The 26424-nt window shown below is 41.6% G+C and overlaps 1 protein-coding gene across 2 annotated transcripts; it reads right to left on the bottom strand.

Moving 5' to 3' along the window:
- Window positions 1–68: 68 nt before the first annotated feature.
- Window positions 69–25007, bottom strand: LOC119435761 (aspartyl/asparaginyl beta-hydroxylase-like). 2 transcript variants are annotated; one of them, XM_049659917.1, is made up of 12 exons: window positions 24722–25007; window positions 24017–24190; window positions 23432–23535; window positions 23189–23261; window positions 19850–20110; window positions 18507–18661; window positions 15786–15885; window positions 13135–13271; window positions 8402–8596; window positions 5346–5483; window positions 1745–1874; window positions 69–686 (listed from the first exon to the last, which is right to left on the bottom strand). In XM_049659917.1, the coding sequence occupies exons 1-12, from the start codon at window positions 24774–24776 to the stop codon at window positions 523–525; spliced, it is 1686 nt and encodes a 561-aa protein (XP_049515874.1). In that variant the 5' UTR covers window positions 24777–25007; the 3' UTR covers window positions 69–522. The 2 variants fall into 2 exon arrangements, with proteins under 2 accessions (XP_049515874.1, XP_049515873.1); XM_049659916.1 differs by having other exon boundaries at window positions 72–686; window positions 24017–24196; window positions 24722–25006.
- Between the last annotated feature and the right edge of the window lie 1417 nt (window positions 25008–26424).

Raw genomic sequence — 26424 nt, 5'->3', positions numbered from 1 at the left:
AAACGAAAAACGTAAAAAAAAGAAACATTACATGGGCACTTTGTCATCAGAGGAGGGAAGCTGCTGCAGAGATGTGGAATGATTCCACTGCATCCAAAAGTCCATATGAACCGAGCAAAGAACAATGCTATCTGTTTTGTTGTGTGATGCAGACCAAGCAATGTGACCTTCTTAAATATGATTTCAAACAGAACAGTGGCATGCACCAGATCTTCTTTTAAATTTGTTAGAATAATAATGCGGGTCACTGTACATTTCTTGTTCTCAGTTTTTGAGTAGTAGAATGCATTGAATAAAAGAGCAGCTCATAAACTTCTACTCATAGTTTATGATGCCACACTGCTATCGACGGCATAGGTTTGAGCCTTTAAAAATGAGAAAATTCTGCAATATGTGAATTATATTGTGCATATGCAGATTTTGTACTGTCATGGTTAATATGTGATTGTGTACGAACTATTTTACAGAGGAAAATATAATTGAAAAATTTCACCAGTAAACCCGAAGTTTCCAAGCTCAGTTTTACTCAGTTGCGAGTTCTGCCATCATGGTGTTTCTCCTGGCCGACACATTTGGGGGAAGCACATCACTTACCTGTCCTCTTTTACAGCCTGCAGCATCTGGTATCTGGCTTATGAGTGCACATGTTTTAGGAGCCAATCTGCAGTTCCTCTCAATCTTATGACCTGAAAGGTGAGACAATGTTTTTGGCTTAGTATATACTGTTTTCTTGTGCCTTTCAGTGTCAACATGCATGTGTATTCGATGTGGCACTTTGTAAGTACAATCGACGCTCGTTATGACTGTGATAATTAAGCGAAAAGGTCCGTTATATCTGAAGTCTGTACTATCCATAATTAAGGTCGCAGTATGATGTGAAATGGTGGAACTTTGCATATATCACCGTCTAACCCATAGGCAATCCCAAAAATGATAAATACATTAAAATTAAAATAAATAACTAGATAAACGAGCTTACACGGCAATTGTATAGCCCCATAGCACAGCATCTTCCTGTTTGCCGTTTTCGGGACGCTTGTTGTTGACAAATTGCAGTTTTCCCACACTAGCATACACCTCCACAACAGCAAGATGCACAACGGCGGGGAGACGGTCGGCCAGTGCTACTGTGACGGCTGCCTGGCCCAAGTACGTCGCCGCCATCAATGACACGATTATACATCAGCTACAGTTAGTCTTTCACGCAAAATAGTGGCCAGAATAACTGACGTCTTAATTTATCTTGTGCGACAAGCGATAACCACTGTTAAATCTTTAATATGAACAAGAACCATGGTACGAGGCAAGTTCTACTAGGGGCTTGCATGTAATAAGGAATTAAAATTTTTCAATTATCAGAAGTCGCATGTCTTAACGTGACACTTTAACAACCACAACTGCAGCACAAGTACTGTTCGAGACAAATACAGAATGTTGGAAACAGGAGCACGAGACATGACTTTAGTAGCTAAATTGCTGGCTCCATAGCACTAAAATTTCACACAACGGTGTCATTTTGCAGTGGACGCATTTCAATACCAATATCAATAAAAACGATGCAGTAAAACAGAAGCCTAGTGAAATGACTATGAAGGGATTTGCTTTTGCAGCTGGGTATGTTTTAAATTGATTCATTATGTTCTGTTTCACATGACTCGGGTCTGTAAAAAAAAAAAAAGAAGAGCAGATAATACAGCCATTTCCTAGTAAATCCACATTGCGCCAGACACATAATTGTACTTGCCTCTTGCAAAAATTTCAAACTGCTTCCAATCTCCCGAGTCCCTCAGGTTCTCAGCTTCAGGTTTAAAACCTTTGTCAGTCATTAGAGAGAGTGCTTCATTTTTTATGTCAATCCAGTGCTTTTCCAGCTCCTGCAGCAAGAGTCAGATTGTCAGTCATAAAATTTGCAACCTGCCTGTGCTCATTGTCTGCACCCACTTTATTCATACTATCACCAGAGGAAGTTCACCAATTCCGACCATTTTGCGTCAGCAGCCCCTATGACAACCGAATCAGAATTTTTTTGCAATAGAGTTTGTAGAATAGCCTGCCAAGGTTATACTGAAATCAGTAAAGACAGTTTGGGTCTCATGTTCAGATACTGGTCACAGATGGTATTCTGCAGTCTGTTCAGTCTGAAATGACATTTCCAACCATCATATTCCCACTTATTATGCACAATTATATAACTTGGTGCAAGAAAGTATGCTATACCAATATGTTTTGGCAGGTAAATGAGCAGTAATAATGTAGCAGGTAAATAATGGCAGGTAAATAATGTAGCAGTAATGCAGAAATGAAATCACAAATTAAGGTCATAAACTGAACTTTATCTTAATTAAAAAGCTCTACAGGCATGAATTGTTAAGATGGCTTGCATTTCTATTTCAACATTTAATGTAATCATTCATTTTTCTATAATATCCTTGCCTGTGTACTGGTTACTTCAGGTAAGGTATCAAGGTAAATCTCAGATTTAGTGCTTTCAAATATGGCATGAAATAGCTTGTTATTCCAAGGATGCACAACTTTTGACTAAAGGTTTACAACTACTAAATTGACCTAAAAAAGTGTGTTCTAATGGAAGAAGGTGTTCCCAGTTTAAAAAATCACCGCCCAAGCACTTCGTATAGATGGTTAACCAGCGAAGCTGAAATGTGTGGCCCCAGTGTTTATCACTGGTATAATCCCGACGGTTCATTGAAGTATTTCTCGCTTATGAGGTTACACACACATTCCCCTGTGACGGATGTGTGACGTCACTGATGGTATGACGTCACTGATGGTATGCCCGCAGTACGCTGTTGTCGCTTGTGTTCGATGTCTCTAGTTTGCTCGGCGCCGTGATTAGCAGCATTCACCTGCCTTTGCCGCTTGCGATTCTTAGAAATTAAATTGCTTCAAAATTAAATCTCTCCATTATGTAAGACAATGAATGGCTCATACTTCCTTAAGCAATGGCTCATACCCCCGTAAACGAAGCCTCCTCATTACAACGACAGAAGAGAAGTGAAATTCTACGCTGGAATGATGAGCGGCAACACAGCCAGCTGTGGAAGACGACGACGCTTGAGCCAATGCTGATGATGATAGTTTTCTGTGCACAGGCGACGGACAGACGCTTTTTCGTTTCGCCTAGCCATATAAAGCTTTGCTTTAAAAAGAAAAGGGAAAGCTATTCCTACAACTTTGTCGATACAACACACTGCAACACTTGAAACTTCTTATTTTAAGAAACAAAGGCTAAACATTCTATACAGGGTGATAATTTTTAAGCTTTACAGAATTAGAAAAAATTATCAGTGGCAGATACACTCGAACCTCATTATAACGAAACAGTATATAACGAAATAATGAATATAATAAAGTCAATGAAATTTTAAAAATATTATGGGGTTTTATGTGCCAAAACCACGATCTGATTATGAGGTATGCCGTAGTAGGGGACTCTGGAATAATTTGGACCGCCTGTGGTTCTTTAGCATGCACATAAATCTAAGTACACGGGTGTTTTCGCATTTCGCCCCCATCGAAATGCGGCTGCCGTGGCCGAGATTTGATCACGCGACCTCGTGCTTAGCAGCCCCACACCATAGCCACTAAGCAACCATGGCGGATAAAATAAAGTTCCCCTTGGAGTCCCCATAGAGATCCATGTATTTCAAACCTCATTTAATGAAGTGAAATTGCCCTCCCAATGGATAAAATAAACTAGATTCGTCTCCGAAAAAAAAAAAAATACCCGACCGTTGGCGCCGAGTACATCGCTTTCCGCGGGGTTCTGCATTCGATCATCGCGGCAGTTCAAAACTCCCGCGTTCGCGCGTCGAATACGTCGTCGACAACAGTGGTATTTCTCAGCGCTGCACGTAGCTGCGCACCTGCACACAAGCAGAAGCTCACTATTGCACTTCTCTGTTGACTTCTCTCTCTTGCGCATGCCTGTCTGTGTGAGCTGCACTACTCTGCGCGGCTATGTGAGGCTATGCGAAAGATTAGTGCATTTACTTCTACTACGCGGCGCGCTGCGCAGGCAGCTGCAGCTGGGCCTGGCCTCAGAGATCCCGGTGCAATCGCAGGGGTCACACCCAGGCCCAGCCTTCATTTCTCCCTATCCCGAGGCGGGCCACGCGGGCTGGCAGCTGGGCGTAGACTCCGAGACAGCATTGTCATCGGTTCAATCTCCGAGACCGCGAGCCGGCCAAGCCAAGCCAGTGCGGCCAAGTTCACTTGCCTCCTCGATCACACAGCGGAGCACTGTGTTGTGTGCCACATGCTGCTTGACCGCGACGAGCCAAGTGGAAAGCAGGTGCGAAAGACCATCACAATGGAACAGAAGGCAGCTCTCTAAAGACTGTCGTGTCAGGTGCTAAGTCACGTGTTGCACATGCCAAAGATTCTTTTTATTTTATTCAGCCGTGTAGCGGTTCTGCGAGTCGCAAAGCTGTCTTCTTATTTCCATGTTTACAATTGTGCAACCCATTGGGCATATATTGCACTAAATGGGAACAATGGATATAACGAATTATAGGTGCCCTTTAACTTCGTTGTAACGAGGTTCGAGTTAGCAAAATCCTAGTACTTGAGCTAGATTATTCAAAGAGATAGATTAGTGCACGAGAAATCAAGACACATGTTAAACTAATTAACAAATATTCACTAATTAACTTCTTAATTACCTTGTGGCACATAATGCAATTTACAAACTGTAACCGGTGAGTTTACAAGGCATATCCACTTGGAATGAATCCTCGCCGTACAAATGCACTGTTGTTCGACTTATTTTATAAACAAAATGCTCTTTTATGCATTGCAGCACAGAAGTAACTGGAACGTCCATTTTTTCATCCCAGACTTTAGAAATTCATATTTCTAATTTGGTGCCATCCTGGAAGTTTATTCCAAGTGGTATGATACGCCTTGCAAACTCAGCGGTTACAATTCGTAATTTGCAATATGTGCCATAAGGTAATTCATTAGGAAGTTAATTAGTGAATATTTTGTAAACTAACTTAACGTGTGTTTCAGTTTCTCATACAAGTAATGTCCACCTCTTCGAATAACCCAGCTCAATGACTAGAATTATGCTATCTGCCACTGGCAATATTTAAAAATTCAGCAAATCTTAAATATAATCACCCTGTATATGCACACCATTTGTTGGCACGGCAGATAAGGCAGAAAGAGTTAGCTTATTTGCCTAAACATGATGGTAGTAGGGTTGAAGTTGTCCATAATAGTTAAAATATGCATGTCTAGACAATGAGACACACAGAGGCACACCAGTTTTCTGCTCAATACAACAAAAGCTTACTGCAACCAGTATAAACAAGGGTGTACACCTTCACACTTGATGCATAAGGTGTTTCCTTTGGGTCCCACCATGGCTGAGCTTTCAGGCCGTCAACGCTGTAGAGAGAGCGCTGGTAAACAGATGCAAAGAGCCCCTCCTTGACTCCTTCTTTGTAGACGTCCAGGGCCTGGGAAGAGTATTGTATAGGATATCCTTTCCATCACAATTTACTGGAATTTTCAAAGTGTAGAGAATGTATTCAAAGAATGTTGCCAAAATGTTGGGTATTGGAGCTTAAAGACGGTTGTACACTTTACTGCACACACTGTAAGGCACAACGCTATTGAATGGCTTAGAAAAGTGTTAGCATACTTCACCTAGAGGCAAACAAAGTACTATTGAATATGACTTGTGCCTTGGTCTTGCTGTCAGCAATTTCAGGCAGGAAGTGCACAGTCCACACAATGTTAAAAAGAAACCAGTGGATGCTAGAGAAAGCTATGAGATTCTGAAGGAAACCAGGGGAATCCAGAGAAATTTAAACTGCTGTTTAATCACTTGCGATGCATCAAAGGGAAATTGTAAACCCCACAGGCTTTAAACATGTCTCCACAGTCTGCACACAAAAAGCAGGTGTCAGATATAGTATACCATATGTGCTAAGCTTTTTGCTTACATGGTTGAAGTATGTGTATCCTGCAACCTCGTGCTTAGCAGCACAACGCCACAGCTGCTAAGCCATCATGACGGGTTTCTTCGCCGGATCACTTCTCAGAACAAATGCACATGACACAAGTGGTGCATAGTAAGTTTGCAATAGTATATCTGGCATGACAGACCACCACAAACAGTTTGGGAATTCACTCTGCTGAGGGCAGACACACACAGCTGATGCGACTCGGCCCAGTTCGAAGTGCGGGCGGCCATGTTCTCCGTCAGCAGGGTCACCGGCCGTCCGGCTCATTACGTCAGTCTAGAGTACATGCCCATTGGTGGAGGCTCGTGTGCATCCGCCTTTGAAGGGCAAATGCCACTGCCTTTTAATGTTGTACCTGACTATAGTAATTATACGACCATAAAGGTATAGTGTAGACTGCTTATAACATAAGTCGCTGGAGTCGTGAATATCTGCACTATCAGCAGTATCGCACTATAACTATAACCAAAACAACGATTTTCAAGCCCTGCATGTATGCAAAACATGTAGACCAAGCAGCTGCGCGTATTCGAGACTCGAAGCGTGTGACTGGGAGTTTTGCATCCGCTTAAATTTACGAACGTTAAAAGGTCAATGTCCAAGTACCCACGATCTTCGCATGAAACAGACAAAGTAATAATTTTTTTTAAATGTCCCGGTTCGCAAGCATCAATTGCTATAGCAAATTAGTAGAGAGCTATACGGAGTAGGGATAGTAGTTTTATCGGCTGCATAAACTTGAAACATTCGCTTACTAACTGAATTAACAAGCGTGGTGTCAACGCGCACAAGCAAACATGAATAGACTCGATGACCGCAGACAACCACTGTCAAAACGCGGCCGCCGCAGCGAGCGAAGGTTCATGCGGTCTATCGCTTCAACGGAAACTGAGCGGCGTAAGCACAGCGCATACAAAGGTCAGAGCCGTGTGGAGATCGCTTGCAAGATATGGTGCGCGTGACAACACCGACAGCCGGCACAGGCGCGAACGCATTTGTTGGCAGAGTAGAAGCTGCCCCTCCCCCCCCCCCCCTCCCTCCCGTGCTGCCTTCCCGCTTTTGCTCCTTTCGCGTGGGAGATTGCGTCGCCAGTTCCCCTTGCGCCCGGTTGCCAGATACGCATTTGGTGCCGCAGCACAGCGTCGTCGCCCCCCCTTCCTCCCTCCCTCCCTCCCATAACCCCACGGCCTTTTGCGCGATGGAAGTCGCGTTTGCTCTCCGCTGTGCGTTCGCTCTCCATGAAGGCGTGCATCCCCCGTACGCTTTCACTCGCACATACGGCACGCGGCGACGATTTTATCGCACTTGGACTCAAGCTCAACGTCTCATGCTCCTCCTCCGCATCGCCCTCATTGATCTCCTCTCTCATTGGTGGGCACACCTCGTTGAGAAGCGTGCTCGCTACCACCCTTGTCGGCGAGATTTTCCCGCAGAAGCCGCATTATAACCGGTATTTCATCTCACGCGGCTGCACTGTAAGTGGTATGCGTATCCATGGAGTGCTATGGGAAAATTAACAGGAGTCTGAAAAGACCGTACTATATCCGGTCCTGCACTATAAGCAGTTACGTTATAAGTGGTCTATACTGTACTACAAGAGGAGTGTTAGGTAATCTGCAAGATGACAAGCTCTGTAATGCCAATTTCAATGTGCCAAGTTTTAATGTATATAAGATTGCTTAAACAATATAACCAATAGCGATGTTAGAGAAGTTCTGACATAAAGTGCTGAAGCCAAGTTGTCAACGTGACTTAATTCCTTAGTAGTACTTGCTACCTACTGCTTGTCAGAATCGCCTACTATTGCATTAAACACAGCTAAACTGATTTTCAAAGATCGGGATAGCAGCCACCTTTAAGAAGCACTACTGTAACAGCCTCCAATCAATGTGACATTGCCAATGTTTTATGAGGTACCTTTTACTATGTGTGCCACTGGGAAATGATGAGTAATGCACTGCTAGCACTGCTATCACTGACAAGCACACTGATATGTATATGCACAATATTGTGTAGCCAAGCAGCAACACTTTCATGGCTACAACTTGAGATTATGTTGGATTCTATTCTTGTAGCAATTCTAACCATAACTAACCACAGCCAAGTATGCAAGAGTTGATAGTCTGTAATGCATATGAATTGGCACATGTGCAATTGCACAGCTGCTGATTTGATAGAAATGCAGCAGAACAGTGCATCACAATGCATGACTAAATACTGTATGTGAAGAGCACCATTCTTCATATTCAATCCTTAGTTACATGCTGCAGTACACGAGTTCCACTATGCTTTGTGACCCACTGCAACACGTTATTGACAGATATCCATGAAGGAAAATAATAGCTCATCGAGTTAATCACCGTACCCCATAGAGAACCCTAAAGAAGAAAGACCTTATTGAAAATTACCTTATCATTCTGTCCAGTTCTCTGGAGGGCATCTCCTAGGTGCAAGTAAAACCGACCGTCTATGACGCCTGGCTCCTTGGTTGCGATGCCTTCGCTCATATACTTGATGCCACCTTCCAAGTCATTCCTTTCAGTCTTCAATATGAAACCATAGTGCACCTTGGCAAACCCATTTTTTGGGTCTTGTTTCAAAACCTGAATGAGCAAGAGCACAAACAGACAAGGCCTTACACATTCAAATTATGAATTGTCAGAAGTTCAAATTATTTGAAACCACATCAAATATAACTGGAAGAAAAAAGTATGGCTAGCTATTTTAAGAAATTATGCATACAAAATCTTTGTTTTTGTATTTATTTCAGATAAACCTTGAAATAAAGCCCGATTCACAAACACATATAAAGCAGGCATGCATCAGCACTACAGTTTCTATTCAGCTGCAAACCATGCCTGAAAACTTTCCGTCTTTTCATGTGTTTATGATTTTACAGTTTCTTGTAAGAAAATATAGTGGGGAAGGCAGAAAGTGAACAGCAATAAGAAGCAAATAAATGAGTTATGAAGACACAATGAACAAGAATCATAAAGGGCCATTAAACCCAAATCTTTACTGTTAACAGCGGTAGCTGTCTTGTAGCTCAGCTTTTGTAAACTGTAATCATGTGTCACTACGATTACTTTGTTGCTATGGTAACGTTACGCATAGATCAAGACAGGGAAACAGTTTCTCCTGTTTATGGGAAAGCTGAGATTCAGTTTCAGTGGACCCATATAACTATTTTTTTCAATGTTTTGCAATGCTACTATTTGCATAGCTCTCTTTTCTGTGTTTAAAGAAAGCCAGCGAAATCATTAAAAGCTGTCATGGCTCGCTGCTTGTAAATCACAGCAGTTTTCTGTGAAATGTGGAAAAGAAAGCTGCACAAAAGGTCACACCTTGCAACCAATTGAAAGTGATCTTTTCAAATAGGCTCAAATAACCTTGCATTCATTGTTGTTATAAGGTTAAGAATTACGAAGTTAGAAAAGTAATCACTACCAATTAATAAAAATTTTTTTTCACCAATGCATGCAGTGTTCTTAATAAGCGAACAACCTTATTATCTCACATTGCATGCTCAGCTGACATAGTTGTTCTTTCGGAAACCTCGCTTTCAGCAAAAATGTTAAAAACTGAAATTTTTTTTAATGAAAAAATAAGTTACAAGGTCTACCGGTACGAATGTAATGTTCATGCTGGTGGGGGTGTTCTAATCACCGTGAATGATCAACTTGCTTCGTCGAATGTGCCAGTAGTGTCTGCTTTAGAGTTCGTGAGCGTACTTGTTGGTATTGATAATCGTGCTTGCATTTCTTGCGCATGTTATAGACCCTCAATATCACGAAAATCTTTCTGCAATGATTTACATTATGTTCTAAACAACCTAACTGTTCGATATCCGATGTCACCTTTGTTTCTTTTGGGGGACTTTAATTTTTCTAATATTTTGTGGACAAGTGATCTTGCTTTTCTTACCCCAGCAAAAAGCCCATACGAGGATGCACAATTTCTGAATCTCTGTTCGGTCTTCAACCTGCACAGTTAGTAAATGAACCCACCTGTACAACTTCCACGTCATCTAATATCCTAGACCTTATTTTCACCATTCTGCCCGACTTTGTTTCGAAATCGATTTACCTCTTGGGCTTAAGTAATCACTTGATTACTAAGTTCACATTGAAAATGTACAGGGTTGTCCACTCTTGGGGTGAACACGACTCAGCGTGGCCGTGCTCCGCGGAGCACCAGTGCTTCCAGCGCGACCGTGCATCAAAGCGAAGCTGTGCAGGCACGCAGGCACCTAGGGGAGGTGCTTCGCGTCGTCTGCTACAGCACTGGAGCGCGCCGCTCTTGCTTTGCTGTGAAGTACACTTCACTAAACGCAGGCAACCGAGCACCTGAGGCGGCGTCAAGGGAAAGCGCGCTTCACTAACTCAAGCATTTTCCTGCTGGTTTTGTCTGCAGCTTCTAACAACCTGCTTAGTCAATATGTATAAACCAAAACAAGCTTCTCAGCACATAAACGACTTAGCATTTTTCTTTTTTCTTTTGTGTGAGGGTAAAAGAATAAAGAGGTATTGTTTGCGCGCGCTTTATTAGGCTGGTGCCATTTTATTTTACTGCCACAGCTGCTGGTGCAGTGCATCCGGAGAAACCATCAGGAGCGCTTTTCATGTGTCTTTCGCTTTAACGAACCATCCCAGAATCTTCTCTTGTGAGCGACCAGTAACTTACTTGAGCAGTCATTGGCAGCAGCATATCAGCATCCTAAGCTGATAAGAGAGGGCAGCATGACCGAAGCAAAAAATGAGCTAGGCGGTAGATCGCGCCGACGCCCATGGTCAGTTAAAAAGTATACGGCCTAAACTCAGCCATCTGGCTTACCTTTTTTTCTTTACATAATTGTCTGTATATTATTTTGGTTTGTTACCGCTCTTATCTGTAGTGCTTTCGGGCCATGAAAGTATGCATTAAAAATAAATTAATAAAATAAATAAACACAAAACACACCGGCGACTTTCTCAGGAGGGCGTTAACAGTCAGTTTTGTTCACACAGAAGGCTTTATTTTTAAAACATGCTCCACGTTGGCATGAAAATCACTGAAATACAGAATGACCTGGTCACGTGCCAATCCATGTGCATGCAACATCGTCCTGACAAGCTTTTATGGCCACTGGTTGGATAAAGACACTTCTTTTCAGGTTAACTCATCATTTCAGACTCCCAATTATTTGGACTTCAAGCCAGTACCGACCAAGCCTGTATAATCGATCAGTGACTGTACTTCTTTTGTAGAATGTGTACCTTAGCTACCTCATTTAATAGTGCATTGATTAAAGGGTTCCATAGCAGTCAGGTACTTAAGTGCCTCTAGTTGTATCTACTGTCTTTATAACTTACACTGTAGTTTAATGAAAATATAAACTGCAGACTTCAACCATCTAAGCTCGGCAATAAAATTTTTGAGTTAGACCACATATGAAAGAAATGGTTTTACAGTGCAATGATGACCTAGTGGATCAATAAAAATCTTTAAATTTGTTTGATCATTAATTCAAGATCATTAATTCATTATTATCATTAATCATTAAAATCAATAATTCAAGATTGAATTACATCATACATCATCTATCATCATCAGCAGCAGCCTATATTTATGTCCACTGCAGGACGAAGGCCCCTTCCTGCGTTCTCCAATTACCACGGTCTTGTGCTAGCTGATTCCAACTTGCGCCTGCAAATTTCCTAACTTCATCACCCCACCTAATTTTCTGCCGTCCTCAATTGCGCTTCCGTTCTCTTGGTATCCATTCTTTAACTCTAATGGTCCACCGGTCCACCTGCCGTATACACTCCAACCCAATTAATTTTATTCTTCTGTAAATTTCTTTCTCATGATCAGGGTCCCCTGTGAGTTATTGACCTAGATAAACGTACTCCTTTACAGACTCTAGAAGCAGATTGGCGATCCTGAATTCTTGTTCTCTTGCCAGGCTATTTAACATTATCTTTGTCTTCTGCATGTTAATCTTCAATCCCACTCTTACACTTTCTCAGTTAAGGTCCTCAATCATTAGCTGTAATTCGTCCCCATTGTTGCTGAATAGGACAATGTCATCTGCAAACCTAAGGTTGCTAAGATATTCGCTGCTGATCCTCACTCCTAAGCCTTCCCAGTCTAAGAGCTTGAATACTTCTTCGAAGCATGCAGTGAATAGCATTGGAGAGAGTGTGTCTCCTTGCCTGACCCCTTTCTTGATAGGTAACTTTCTACCTGTCTTGTGGAGAACCAAGGTAGCCGTGGAATCCTTGTAGATATTTGCCAAGATATTCACGTATGCTTCCTGTACTCCTTGATTACGCAATGCCTCTATGACTGTTGGTATCTCTACTGAATCAAATGCCTTATCATAATCTATGAAAGCCATATAGAGAGGTTGATTGTACTACGCAGATTTCTCGATTACCTGATTGATGACATGGATATGATCCATCGTAGAATATCCCTTGCTGAAGTCAGCCTGTTCTCTTGGTTGACTGAAGTCAAGTGTTGCCCTGATTCTATTGGAAATGATCTTGGTGAATATTTTATACAATACTGAAAGCGAGCTAATAGGTCTATAATTCTTCAATTCTTCAACGTCTCTCTTCTTATGGATTAGTATAATGTTGGCATTCTTCCAGCTCTCTGGTACACTTGAAGTCGTGAGGCATTGCGTATAAAGGGCAGCAAGCTTTTCAAGCATGATATCTCCTCCATCTTTGATTCTCCATCATCTATACCTAATACTAATGCCTGGAGTCAAGGAGAGATAGCGGTTTGCACTAGTAAGGCTTCTTTTTTTTCCCTGTAATTTTGTCCTCACGATACTTATACTTTGAATGAATAATTGACAACCAATAACATCCTCCTTGTTACTCTCGACACTCTATATTAAGGCAACAATAAAAATTAAAGGACAGAAAACAGAATTACTGTGAATTTGATCATGATTTCAGCATTAAAAGTTATTTTTCATTATTAGATTTCATGACCAATTTTATGTCTAACAAGTACTTCACTTTTGTACATCAAATGAATGAGCTCTATTAGTAAGATAGTGTGACTAAACAAGAGCCAGCACCTCTACAATAATCGCTGCTACATAAGCAGAAACATAGTTTATAGAAGGAAGAAATAAGTTTGACACCTGTTCAAGCAGCCCAGCAGCAACTTTTCCTTGCCCAATCATGAGGTAAGAAACTGCCATTTGATTCTTGATTCCAATATTATCTGGGAACTTGCTGCTCATTTCCGCCTGCAGTTTTATAGCTTTGGTGAAAATTCCTGAAAGGTGTGCAGAGAGCTTGCTTGCACAAAAACGGTCTGACCTAGTGCACAATTAAAGGAGCGTTCACACAAAATATTTGTAGGCTGCTTTCTTGCTTTATAATACAGCTGCCAACACGTGACTACAGTAAGGTGCCAGAATCCCTTAAACAAGCAAAAAACGTCCAATCACGTCTTCTTTTAATGTGACCAGTTCAGAATGTATGCCAAATGGAGATCAGCTTCTTCTTTTAGGGTTTGTTTACAAGGTCTGCTTTACCTTTCATGAAAATTGCAGGTTGTGGTCACGTAGCATAACCGCTGACACACACGTCGGTCAGCCTGGGGCAGAGGTCACAAGCTACAGTGACTGCATTGCCAAAGCTGAACGTATGGTGCACCAGCCATTCTTTCGTAACTGTGTAGTTTTTCACTTTTGATACGGGATAAGTTTGGTCCTCTGCTGTCACTTCTTTGAGAACATGCAGCGCCCTTCTCACTTTGTCTTCTATTATCCTATCATCTAAAGCCTTACGCAAGATGACCACAATGTGGCTGGAACCAGTGTGCCAACTCGCGCATCAGTGATAGCACATTATCACCACTTTCACCAATTTTCGTGGCATGTAGAGGATCCCTTGTAAACAAACCCTATGCCAAGAAGCCCCATGCCATTTGGAGCAAGCTTTGAACTGCTCACATTAAAAAATATGATTGGTAATTTAACCTTTGTGCTTAATTTGTTGCATTAGATGCTATAATGTACAATTCACTGAATTGAGGCCTCATCTCATGATTGCGGAACCAGCAGCTATCTAACAAAGAAAAAGTTACATGCTCAAGGAATTCAGGTCTCATACTGCAATTATAATGTTGGCAGCTATGTAACAAAGAAAAAAAAAAGAAAAAAAAACATTTTAGTGTCAGTACTGCTACAACACGCTAATGTCGAAGACTGGTTGCATCAGGAATAGTAGGAATAAATTTATAGCAATGAGCAATCCTCATATTACAGTGCATTATCAACAATGACCTTTTTTTTATACATAGATTTTTCAAGCATATTCATGCTCTTCCTGTGGACAACTGTACTACAGCAACTTCAGTGGTGACATTGCTTCAGAGCCACTATGAATCATTTTCATCAAGCCTGGCCTGTTTAATGTGGTCTCTTTTTTCCAAGTAATATATTGTAGTGCTGCTCTGTGTCTTTCAATCTGATTTTTCTGGTTCTTGTGTCCCCACCTGTAGTAACTGTGTATGTTTATTTCCATGGTATCATTGTGGCACCAGCTTTCATGCCATATACCATCTACGAAATCACTAAATGGCCATTGCCGCACATACAAACTTAATTAAATGTAGTTTTGCTCTTCTTAGCTAGATCAGACCTACACTCGTGCCATATTTTTTCTATTAGATGAAAAGAAAGCACTGATAATAAGACTTGTCATTCCAAAGCCAAAGAAATAAACATATGTACCATATTTTCCGGTGTGTAAGGCACATTTTTATTTGAAAATTTTCGTCAACATGTCTTATACAATGGTGAGACTTATATATGAAATTTTGAAGGTTGCAGGTGCAGCACTCAGCAAATGTGCTTGCTGATGCATGCAAGCTCGTGTTCTATGCCCCTATGCATGCGCAGACGCTGCGAAATAGGACGTACACATCGAAACGCGGCATGATTTTCGCCCTTCCACCGTTATTTTGCTGATGGTGTGAGACTGCGGAAGCATCTTGTTTTTCGAATGTTTGTTACGGCTCCCACGTCACTGAGTAGGCGTTCAATTTGCGGTCCTGCCTTGCTGTGCTGACAACCACTGACGAAAGCACGGCAATGGCTCAGCACGAGAGATAGCGGAGTGCTAGATGCTCACCTGATATTGCCCCTAGCTCACCTTTGATATCGGCTTCCTCACGTCTTGGGTGCCCGAAATCTCCGGTTCATTAGCAGTGCGTAGTAGCTTAGCGCTCTCAGAGTCAGCTAAGTATGGCATTTCGCGACGAGGATATGTGCATGTGAACCCGCAATGCATGAAACCGGTGCGTCTTATACAAAGGTGCGCCTGATATTGACTTTTCTGCAAAAGCGGCTATTTTTAGGGGGGGGGGGGGGGGCGACTTATATAAGGGTGCTCCTTGTACACTGGAAAATACGGTAATCACCACATATGTAATACAATAGCATTAAGTTGTGCCAGCCTGCTGAAACACAGCTGTTAAACAAGAAAGAATGCTGACAGAAGTCAAGCCCAGCAAACATCTAGCTTTGTGTTTCTCTGCAGCACTGTTATTTCTTTCTTGTGCTTGTGTCCAATGAAGTACCTTTTGTTGCTGCTTGTGCCAGAGCATCAATCCCAGCTAGTCTAGAACCCATAAATGAATTATAGTTTTTTCTTCATTTCTTAGATAGGCTAAGTGCTGAATTAAGTGTAGTATCTAAAGGTCACAAGGCACTGCTTCTTGTGCATATATGTAATACTGAATCAACTGACTGGTGGCCCAGAAAGCCGCAGGCTCACTCACCTCGGAAGCGCATGCGATCCACAGCTTTGTTTCCCGCCCTGAGGTACAACTCATGGGGTACCTTCGGCAACTTCATCACATCCAAGTAAGCCTGGATGCTCTCTTCCAGAATCGAATTGCTCTTCCTCAGTTCAGCAACCTTCTCCAAGGCCAGTGCTTTGCCATAGTTGGCTCTGGGACTTTGTGGGTGGGTTCGGAGAAGCTGCTTAAACTTCTCAAGAGCCTTTTCAGGGGACTGAAAGGTGCGACTAACTTAGAACTCTGTAGTTAAAGCTACTAAGAACTATCCCCAGCACACCAGCCAAACTGCAATTAAGGGAAAACTAAGTGTGGTTATAGATCAGGCATGGAACATTCCTTGCAAACACATTTCACAAACAGCTTCAAATCTAACCAGTAAGGTCAGAAACACATTAAGGTTAGGTCAAAACAAACAAAAATAGCAGTTATTTCACGGCAATATGGTAACTGAACACAAACTTGTAAGTGCATTGCTAACACAATTCTTAAAAGCACATAGCAGACTAGATAAAAAAAAAAAGTCATACATGCAATACATCATCGTGTGTGCTAGTACAATCTTTCCTATAGGACAAAGATGAGCGTTACAACAGTATTTCATAGTGCTGTTTTACAACACAATGAAAATTTCATAGGAAAGTCAATTCGGGCTTATGCAACTTCTTTCTGTAATTTTTGTAAAGAAAAATAAAATTAAGAATTTACTTTTTGAAATTCCAAATAATGACTATCACATGAAAGAAAAATGAATATATAGTTTTCTCTCTTCCATAAAACAGAGAAGACAATCGAAGCTGCTGTCATGCCATAACTTACAATTAGTGCAAACTGGTGTAACCACACACGCAGATTATTAGACTGAGTCATGGTGTAATTAAATGTGCCTAAGTGCCAATCTTTACAGCAGTTAAACAGAAACACAGTGAACTGAATATTACCCATTAAGGTTTCAAAGAATAGAAATAAAAAGCAAGAAAAAAAAAAGAAAGATAGCTTAGAGTTAAATGGTACCAATGAGATCAATTTTGTCACAGTCTGCACTAAGTGATGTTAAAGGAGTGATGTGTACTACTAATACAACCATTTTTACGTACTCGAGCAGTGAATCCAAGCTCTGAAATTATGCATATGCAAGTCCTTCATCAGCTAGGCGCACAAAAAAATTCACTGTTTCTGTAAATATTGTCTACTTGCTGCTCGCTTGATACAGCCTAGTCTACAATCTGTTCTAAGTCTATACCATTCTATCTTTTGCCCTTGATAATCAACTTGGAAACTGCTGTTCCAAGATTATCTAGTTGACAAAGTTGATGATGAGATGGAAGAGAAATGAATAATAAAAAAAAAGAATGAAAAAAAAAAGAAAAAAGTATAATGCACCAGGCCTGCATACAACTATGTTAACTTTTCATAGTCTCCTGGGTGAGCACACAATGAATGAAGGCACTGCAGTAGCACTTGCACACAACTAATGTTTTATTAAAGCAGTGAGTTACTAAGATCTTTTGTGTAGATCTTAAGCAAGGATTAAACATTCGCTGGAGAAATTTCTCTAATATGGAGCTTGATAATGCATCATCACATACAAATGAGTCTTTTTAGTAGGAATTCCCATAAGAATCATGCACCATTACATACCAGTATGTCTTTCCATGTGTCAAAGCCCCCTTTAGTTATAAAGTGCAGACAAACCAGGTCAGTCTCAATAATGCCCACCCTCTACATGAATATGATTGAGTAAAGAATGGTAGTTGAACTATGCGGTAGCAACATGTGTCCAGATAACGATTACCTCACAATATTTTTTTTTTCCCCCCTACACTACAGGACAACCACCCTCCCTACAAGTCCCAGAATATATCATCCACTTCCTGAAAAGGAAACATTAGTTTTCAGTGAACTGAGACAGCTACATAACATGCAGTTCTTATATATCTTATTTTTTTTTTTTTTGAATAAATGATAACACAAGTGCAAATTCTGGTGCAGCTGACTTCTGCTAATTCAATCCTGCTGGGACTGACAAAACCAATTCATATTAAAAATATGAATTGTAGACATTTTGTAGTTCAAACTACAAGATGACTTCATATAACATGAGTGTCTTTTCACACTTTGAACATGGTTTAAACTAAAAGGCTGAATTCACTAATGTCAAATTAAAGGGAATCGACCATATATATATATATATATATGTATGTATGTATGACGCTTTTCTGTGCAGAATACAAATGTGAGGCATAGTTCTAGAGTCAAAATTCAAGTAAAATATATAGACTTTTGCCAAAAAAGCAACCCCCTTAAGCTACAAATAGCTAAAAATTGTCACTCAGAAATCTGTGCATGTGCTCTTCTAAACTGCATAGCTTTGCTGCAGTCTTCATCACAATTATGTCAGTAGAACAAGGATAGCTGATGTGACAAGACGACAATATCAGTGTCTCACCAGCATATGTTGGGGACATGCTCAGTGTGTGCTCCTTTGTCTTAGTGTGTGTTGTTTAAGTCCTACTAAGCACAGTTATTTTGACGAGAATGTAACATCACTGCATCAAGTGAGCTAAATATTCTATACATTTCCAACATACAAATTTGATCACCTGAATCTAATGACAACACATGCGATTTGCTAAATATAAGCCACTATTTCAAATCATTTTTGTTTTACTGTTGAGTTACTAGAAATGCAGGCAAGCCCACCTGCTCAACTAGCTCTTCAGATTCTTGGAGATCCTTCTGAATCCTTGCATCATACTCATTTGTGATAGCAGCCTGTTCTTCAAGTGGATCTGCATTCAAAGCCATTGTTTCCAATGTAGATGTGGCCACCTCTGATGCTGGAGGTGAAGAAGCCTCTATAGGAATAAAAGCAAGCACAACTATGACTCTTACTAACAGTACTAAATGTCCAGCAGCCAGTGAACTATCCAAAACTGATGTTATGAGGATGTTGTAAATTCTTTATAACAGCATGAAAACAGACATCACACAGATAACACAACACACGCAAGTGTCTTGCATGTGGTGTATGTCATGTTCTTTTTGTGGTGTCTGTTTTTGAATCCTTAAAAAGAATGCACAGCAAAGGCACCAGCTTGACCACCAACAAGTCATTTTTTCGGAATGTGCTTTTCTATGTCTATCCATAGAGCAGCGTTCTTGAACAAAGTGCTGCATTTGGATTTCTACAAAACATAACAGTCAGCTAGTTTCCAAAGAAACTTGTAGTGGAGCACTCTGTTGTTCTATTCTAGTCAACATACTTGTATTAATGTGGACAGGATGTGTGCTCAGCTACAGATTTCTTTCTGAGTGTCATGCCCTGTGGCTTCAGGTACTAGTCACACCTTACTCAAAGTAATGTTTTAAGGTTTAATCCCCAATATGAGCTTGTCCATTTTGCACATGCTGACAATTACTGCCCTTGTAACACTGTTAGTCATGCTCCCATTGCAAACAGTCATGTCAAACTACAGTAATATTCACCCTGAAAGCCTATTTGAAGAAACAACTTGTAAAAGGTGAAAATACACTGAAGAATGCCTTACAAAGGATGACAGTGTGTGCGATGAAGAGGGAACTTAGGAATCATAAAGCTTCCTGTGTTTAAAGGCACATTAAACGGTACATAAGTGTAACAGCCCCATTTCGGCCCCATGTAAAAATATGAACTCTAGCTAGGATAACTGAAATTTTATTTCAGAATCAACTTTGTTGACGATAAGGTTAACTTTGGTAAAGTTGAGGGAAACATTTTGATTCTAACATGTTGGAAAAACTTGTGCTTAGACAATTTTTGAGCAATATTTTATTGAAGTTTTGCTATAAATAACTACCATTTTTATGCTGCAGCTACATTCGCAAAAAGGCACTGAAGATTTACTCTGGAGGCAAATAGAAACAATGTCAGATGAAGCCTAATGCTATGGTGAGGAGAAGGAGGCACATAGATGATGACATGAAGTCGAAGAAAAAGAAGCTGATTATAATGACCAACCCTATGTAACTTATAGAAGAAGAGAATGTACATGCAGTCAACTTACCAGATACTTTTGTTGCCTCTAAGGACAATGCCTGGGCACTTTCATCCTGCTTAATCTCTGAAGCCTCTGAAGGCTGTAGTATTTCAGTAGAGCTTAGGACATCTGTTTCCGTAAGCGTTGATGATACCATTTCCGATGTCTGCCCAACAGGCCCTTCCGTATGGTCTGTGGTCTGGAACGACTCAAAGTTCTGTGTCGGTGTGCTTGTCTGGCTACTGTCAAATGCTGCATTCTCAGGAGCCTGCAGCGGCTCTGTGGGATCTGTACAAAAGAAAATATTAAAAAGAATTTGTCTGCTTCTTAAGGGGACAGTAAATATTAAATAGGAATGTTACGTTAAGCTGTACTAGTAAATTACACTTCTGCAATAGCACAACGACCACTCTTATCGTAAAATGTCACTACGTAAGCCACAAAAGATTAAAAAATGAATAACTGGCAATGCTGCGCTGTAATTCCCCACACCAGCTCGCCATGACTTCATAGATTTCAACAGTGCCTACTCAGACCTAGCCAAGTTATTATAGGTAAGAAGGAGTATATTGCCTTACGAAGTTACCAAACACTCAACCTAGAAAATTTAGATAGCTTTTCATGCGCTAAAATGGGCCAAGTACAACAAAATACTTTGAAAGCCACAACATCACGCTGGCATATCAGCATCATGATCTTCAGTCTAAAATTCAGAAAAGTGATGTTTGATTTTCGTTTTCTCCAGCCCTTTTCCTCCCAGGGTGCTTATTCCGGATAGAATATGGTAACCCAGCAGTTGGTTCTAAGGTCACAAACCAACGCAGAGCAAATAAAAATAAAAGTACATAATTCCAATATTATCAATCTCAAGCATTTCTGCATTCTGGCTCCATCGGAACGTGACCACCACGGCTGGGACAACCTGCAACCTTGGACGCAGCTGCACAACACAATTGCCACTGATGCACCCTGATGGGTGAATCCAAAGCATTAATTATAAATTTCATCAACAATAAACCAGCTGGTAGTTTGTGCTTTCTTATCCTGTTTGGTGTGTCTATTTGTGTTAGTTGCTGTGATTAGTTCCACTCAGCGCAGTTCAGAATGAATGATCACCAACTAGTCTGATTCCACGCTTTGCTCAACATACTACTTTATCTGTAACAATACTGGTAAACACTGGAGAAATCATTTGAAATGTCGCATATACAAAAGAAGTTTTACAAGGTCTCCAAAGATGGCTTAAACCTCACACTAGTGTAAAAGCCAAAATCGTGCTTATATTACACGTGTTGGCTAAAGAAATGAAAAAACACATTCTAGTTAGCCTTAAGTTGCTTGTATTTCGATTGTCCATGAGTGTACATGCGACAGGCCTGCATGGCACACTGCACAAGGAGCAAATGCTTTTTTCAGGAACAGTGTTGCGGAGTTACCACTCTAGAATTGGAATGACTCCGGAATCATTCCACATTTCCGCGACCACGGAATGGAATGGGAGTGGAATTAGGCGGCTTTTGCCCGGAATGGAATGGGAATGGAATTATGTCTTTTTACAAAAATAGAGTGCTTTTTCGTCTACGCGCTGCTTTTGTCAATATATGCCGAAGAACCAACCAGCCCACGTTCAAACATTAGTATGTCAGAGCCTCGAATTTAACAATAAAGCAGTATTTTTAAAATGGCGTGGCTGACACAAGCACGGTACATTTATAAGCAACGCACCTACTACAATTCTGTGCTTATAGACTGAGTTGCTCCGAAGTTTGTCTTGATTCTTCGTGTAACCGCAGCTCTATGCCGTTGATATCTGTCGTGCGGAACTACAGCGGCGGCATACTCCACCCCCTTACGCCTTGTAATATGTTTTTACCTCGGCGGCGCCTTCGTCCCGGCCGCCTGCTGCCTCCCCACCCTTCACTTTTTTGTTTTTGCTTCTGTCGCCGTCAGAGACTCAGACGCATATTCGAGAAAGCGCTTCTATAAGTTGTGATGCGTATTGACACTGGCGGGATGCTTGTGTTCACTGCAAGCTTTCGCATAACAGCTTGTGCGCCGTCTTACCTCGTACTCCCCACCCCCCAACCCTTTTGCAATACTGTCCCCTCTGTCTACACTCATGAATGCCTTTGCCCGAAACTCTGTCGACGAAGGGAAGGTCTGCAGGTCAGCACAGCATACAGTCATACACGATGAACTGTGCGCCCTCTCCCTCCATACAGAGAGAGAGAGAATAAACTTTTGAAAGCATTGGTTCTAAAAGGCAGCCGAAGCAGGAGAGCCCGCGTAGCTGCGGCCACGGCGGTGCCTCCCCGAGCCCCAACGCTACGATTCACACCGAAGAAAACCCACGTTCGCTCTGTTATAGGGTGGAGGGAGGCCCAGGTGGGGCCGCTGGCGCCTGTTGACGGCTAGAGAAGCCCAACGGTTCAGCGAGCACAGCGGCTCACTCATACCGTCAATGCTAGACAATGCTTCGAAGTATCCCCTTTGGCGTGAGTGCTGACGAGCAGTGCGGCCCAGTGTTCCGTATTTGATGCAAAGGCACAACAAGGTGCTCGAGTGGTGCACTGTTCCAACTAATACCAGCAGGTCTGGAGGGTTCTGTTGCCTATTAACCAAATCTTAGTTTTCTCCATAGTCACGACTGCTCCAGACACGTGACAAAACTGCTTAGTGAATATAAGGTCTTCTTGAACACTACTTTTGTCAGCATCAAAATACGCTATGTCATCATTTTAGCATTAACCACATTAAAACTTAAACAACATTAAAACATCACAAGCCTTTAAAACATGCTGGTCATGCATACACTGTAGGTAGCAGGAGAACTGCCCCTGTAGGAATTAGTAGGGTGATTGTACTGCACGAGATATGTCACCAAGCTACTATCCCTCGACCTTGGTAATGCGTTTTGCGCATTTTTGCAGTTCTCAACGCGTCTAATGACATCAGCTTTATGGTGCGTTCATCGGTAACTCGATAAAACGATCAAGATGCCGATCTTGCGTTGAGGAATTACAGGAATGGAATTGAACTGCCCGTCCATTCCCAGAGTGGGAATGGGCAACAGTTTTTTCATTCTGAGGAACTGAAAGGAATGGAATAACAGCAAGTTCCAATTCCCTGGAATGGAATGGGAATGGTCCACAACACTGGTCAGGAAGCACAACCTTTAGCTTCTGCCTCTACTTGCGTATGTAGGTAAGACAAAAAAGTACTATATAGTTTCAAAATTCTCACATGGAACTTAGATGACATATAACAGCATTGAAATGAAGAACATCAACAAACTTACATAAAGAATGCAAGACAAATGCTGGATTTCAAATGATTTGTAAAACAATTAAATTTGTATGTGCATACCTATGCTGAAGGTTCCCAAGTTGATGCTTTGCTCTTTACTTTGGACACTTGGCTCTAATTCACTAGATCCCTCCTATGAACAGAAAACACAAGATAAGTTTGACACAAGCCAAAGCCTATTCAATATTTACTGTGAAGATAAGTAGCAGGGACAGAGATACATTTAATGAAGGAAAAGAAATGAAGTCAGCCTGCGTGACATGCATCTAGTTTTGTACATGCTTAGGAACAAGGGCTCCATACCACATCAGTAGCATAATGCTGACTTTCAACTTCCATTTCTTCTTGGGCAACTATGAAGTCTTCATTTGCTTCATGCTCAGCTTCATTATAAAATGCATTTAAAGCTGAAAATATGCAGAAAACATTAACAACATGCACAAAGCACTATTCTGTCGAAATATGGTCATGTAAGGTTAAACAAATGAAAAATTATGCTGACCTAGTTCACCAAAGGGCCTTGCTGCTATAGTGATGCTTTCATATCACCAATTATTCTCTTCGGCCTTTCCTGCGACTGTCTTGCACGGTAATACAATGCACTTCATGCTTGTGTTGTGTGTAAACTAAGCCTCAATGAACTCTACCAAGTCAGTGTGGTCATGACAGCTTCTGGGACAAAATAAGTTCATAGTGTGTGTAGTAGCATAATAACGATACCCTATCGATACCCTATCATAATAACGATACCTTATCACAAAATTTGTTTTCATTTGACCTTTGCAAAGCTGCCAACAGAAAGAAAGAACATTCCGTGCAGCAAGTAGTTACAAAAGTAGCAAAGGCTTGGCGACTGCTGCAGCATTAAAAGTATAAAATTCAGCTCACATGACGAACTCTGCAGTGCCAAAAAGATAGCTCCAACCATCATGGCCAGGGCGATGAAAACAACCAAGAACGCAATTCTTGCTGTTGCACTCGGTTCAGTAACTGACGCGTCATCTTCTAACTCAGAATCTGAGTGCTTTTGGGGTTTATGCTTTTCCTTGGAACCTTCGTCAGCTGTTCCTACGTAAAAAAAAAAAAAAAAAGAAATGATAGGAACATTTGTGAATATTTTCCTTATATTATATTGTTTGACTCTTACGGTAGAAATAAATAAATTGAAAATTTCATTTGGCGAAGAAAATAGTGCCATTCACAAGAAGTAAAAATCACAAGAAGTAATGCCAGTCACAAGAAGTTCTTTTGATCGCGATAACATTTGTGAACTTATATGCCTGGGCATGAAAAATAATTTCCACAATCCCAATTTGTTAATTAAAAACTACTATTGACGCGCGAGGAGAGAGAAAAAAGATCTGAAAAAAAAAAAAAAAAAAAAAAAAACGAGGCGACCTTGCTGGGCACGTAAGCTTGCCATAAGCAACAGGTCCAGCCCACCAATGACCATCTTTCGGAAATTATTTTCGTTATTGTGACGCCAATGCAGCCCTTAGGTGATAAATATATCTTTAGAAGAGCTTTTTCTACAATTGCGCTGTTGACAACGAGACATCTGACGCTGGAAATAGCCAGGTTAGTTAAAAATACCTTTCTCCAGCGCTGCTTTGCGCTTCTTGCGGGAACGAACTTCGCGGTCCGACATCTCGGCGCGCACGGTGCTTCTTTGCGCAGGAAGCGTTTGGTTTACACAGAGAGTGAAGTAACAAACTTAGAGAAACTGATTAAGACGACAGCATTGTGATAAGTGAGGCGCAAATGGCTCATAAAAAGTAAATAAGAAAGGGTTACTGGCGTTTCTCCGGACGGTCCGCTGATCCGCAAACGGGACAGTCGGAAAACGGACGAGCCGGAGAACAACGCCAGTGTTGACGACGGCACACCGACTTCCGCCAACCATACTTGCCACCTCCAAGACCAGCAGTTCTTGGCTGGTTTCAACGATCATTTTAAGTGTTATGATAGGCCTTCGAGCCATCCTGCAATAAATGCATTTTTATTATCATCGTCATCAAGTGTTACGAAAATTTTCACAATCGCCTGTTGCACATAACATATAATTCTAGTCCTTGAGCTGGATTATTCAGAGAGGCAGGCATTATATGCACAAGAAAGCGAAACGCATATTCAACGAATTAACGAAAGCTCACTAATTAAGTTCTTGATTAATTACTTTACGGCACAAATTGTAATTTACGAATTGTAGCCGGTGAGTAAGCGAGGCGTGAGTGAGTGAAATAACTTTATTGCGGTCCAGAGAAGACGCAGAGGACACCCCGCGCCACCCGGCTAGTCCCACGTAGGGACCGGCAAGCCGAGCTTGACGGCCCGATCGCGGGCACTCTGGACGGCCAGGGTTTGGTCGTTGAGTTCGTATTCGATTGCAATGAATTGATTAGATCAGTTTGGAGGTATGCGCCATCAAACTCGCCGTAAAAATGCCCTGCTGTTCCACATTTCAATTGCGTAAGCGTTTCTTCCATAGAAACTATGGTTTCTTGCCTACCCAACGAGGAAACCCGTCCGTCCGTCCCACCGTCCGTCCGTCCGTCACGTAAGACGATCGCTTTCAAGATAGGGCCCGCAACCGCGACCTAAAACCCCTATTGACCCTTTTCGCGGAGCAATTTGTTTTAGAGAAACGAGATGGCGCTCACGGCGGCGCGCCATACCTCTCCTCAGCGACCGCGCACGAATACGAAACCATTACCGCCTCTACGTCGCTTCTGTGCAATCAGCTGTCGGATATGCAACTGAGTTTTCGCTAACACACTGTGCTCCAATCATACTAGATTGAATCATGTGGATTGAAGACGTGTGCAATAGTTGGCTGCAAAAATAGTGACTGGCATGTTAAGGAATAGAATGATATCTGTGTGGCCAAGTTCGCGGACCGCTGCTGCAACTGTCCAAACGTATTACTGGCACTTCGAGATGTACGGCTTTCCTCGAGGATACAGAAATTTGCTCGTCCGCCAGCCTTGTATCGCTCACCTTCAAAGAAAGGGCTTCATACCCCGAACGTCGGCAAGAGTGAGTAGTACCACTCGTTAAACAATGACAAAGGGAGTAGCGCCGCTTGCTGTCATAGTAAGTTTCGTGCACATTCACACCTGTCTCAAATGGCAGGAAAACTTACGCCCACTCTATCGCCGACGTATCAAGAATAAGTGAATGGGCTCATGCTTGAATATGTGTGCACTGTATACGCACAATAAATGACGGACTACACCGATGGCGCACGAATGGTCGAAGCTGAATGTCTCGTGACGGTCCACAAGCGTAAGCGAGTT

This window comes from Dermacentor silvarum, unplaced genomic scaffold (assembly GCF_013339745.2).
Source record: "Dermacentor silvarum isolate Dsil-2018 unplaced genomic scaffold, BIME_Dsil_1.4 Seq898, whole genome shotgun sequence".
Taxonomy (NCBI): Eukaryota; Metazoa; Arthropoda; class Arachnida; order Ixodida; family Ixodidae; genus Dermacentor; species Dermacentor silvarum.
Note: the sequence above shows the minus strand (reverse complement) of the source record. Positions and strands in the feature narration are given on the sequence as shown.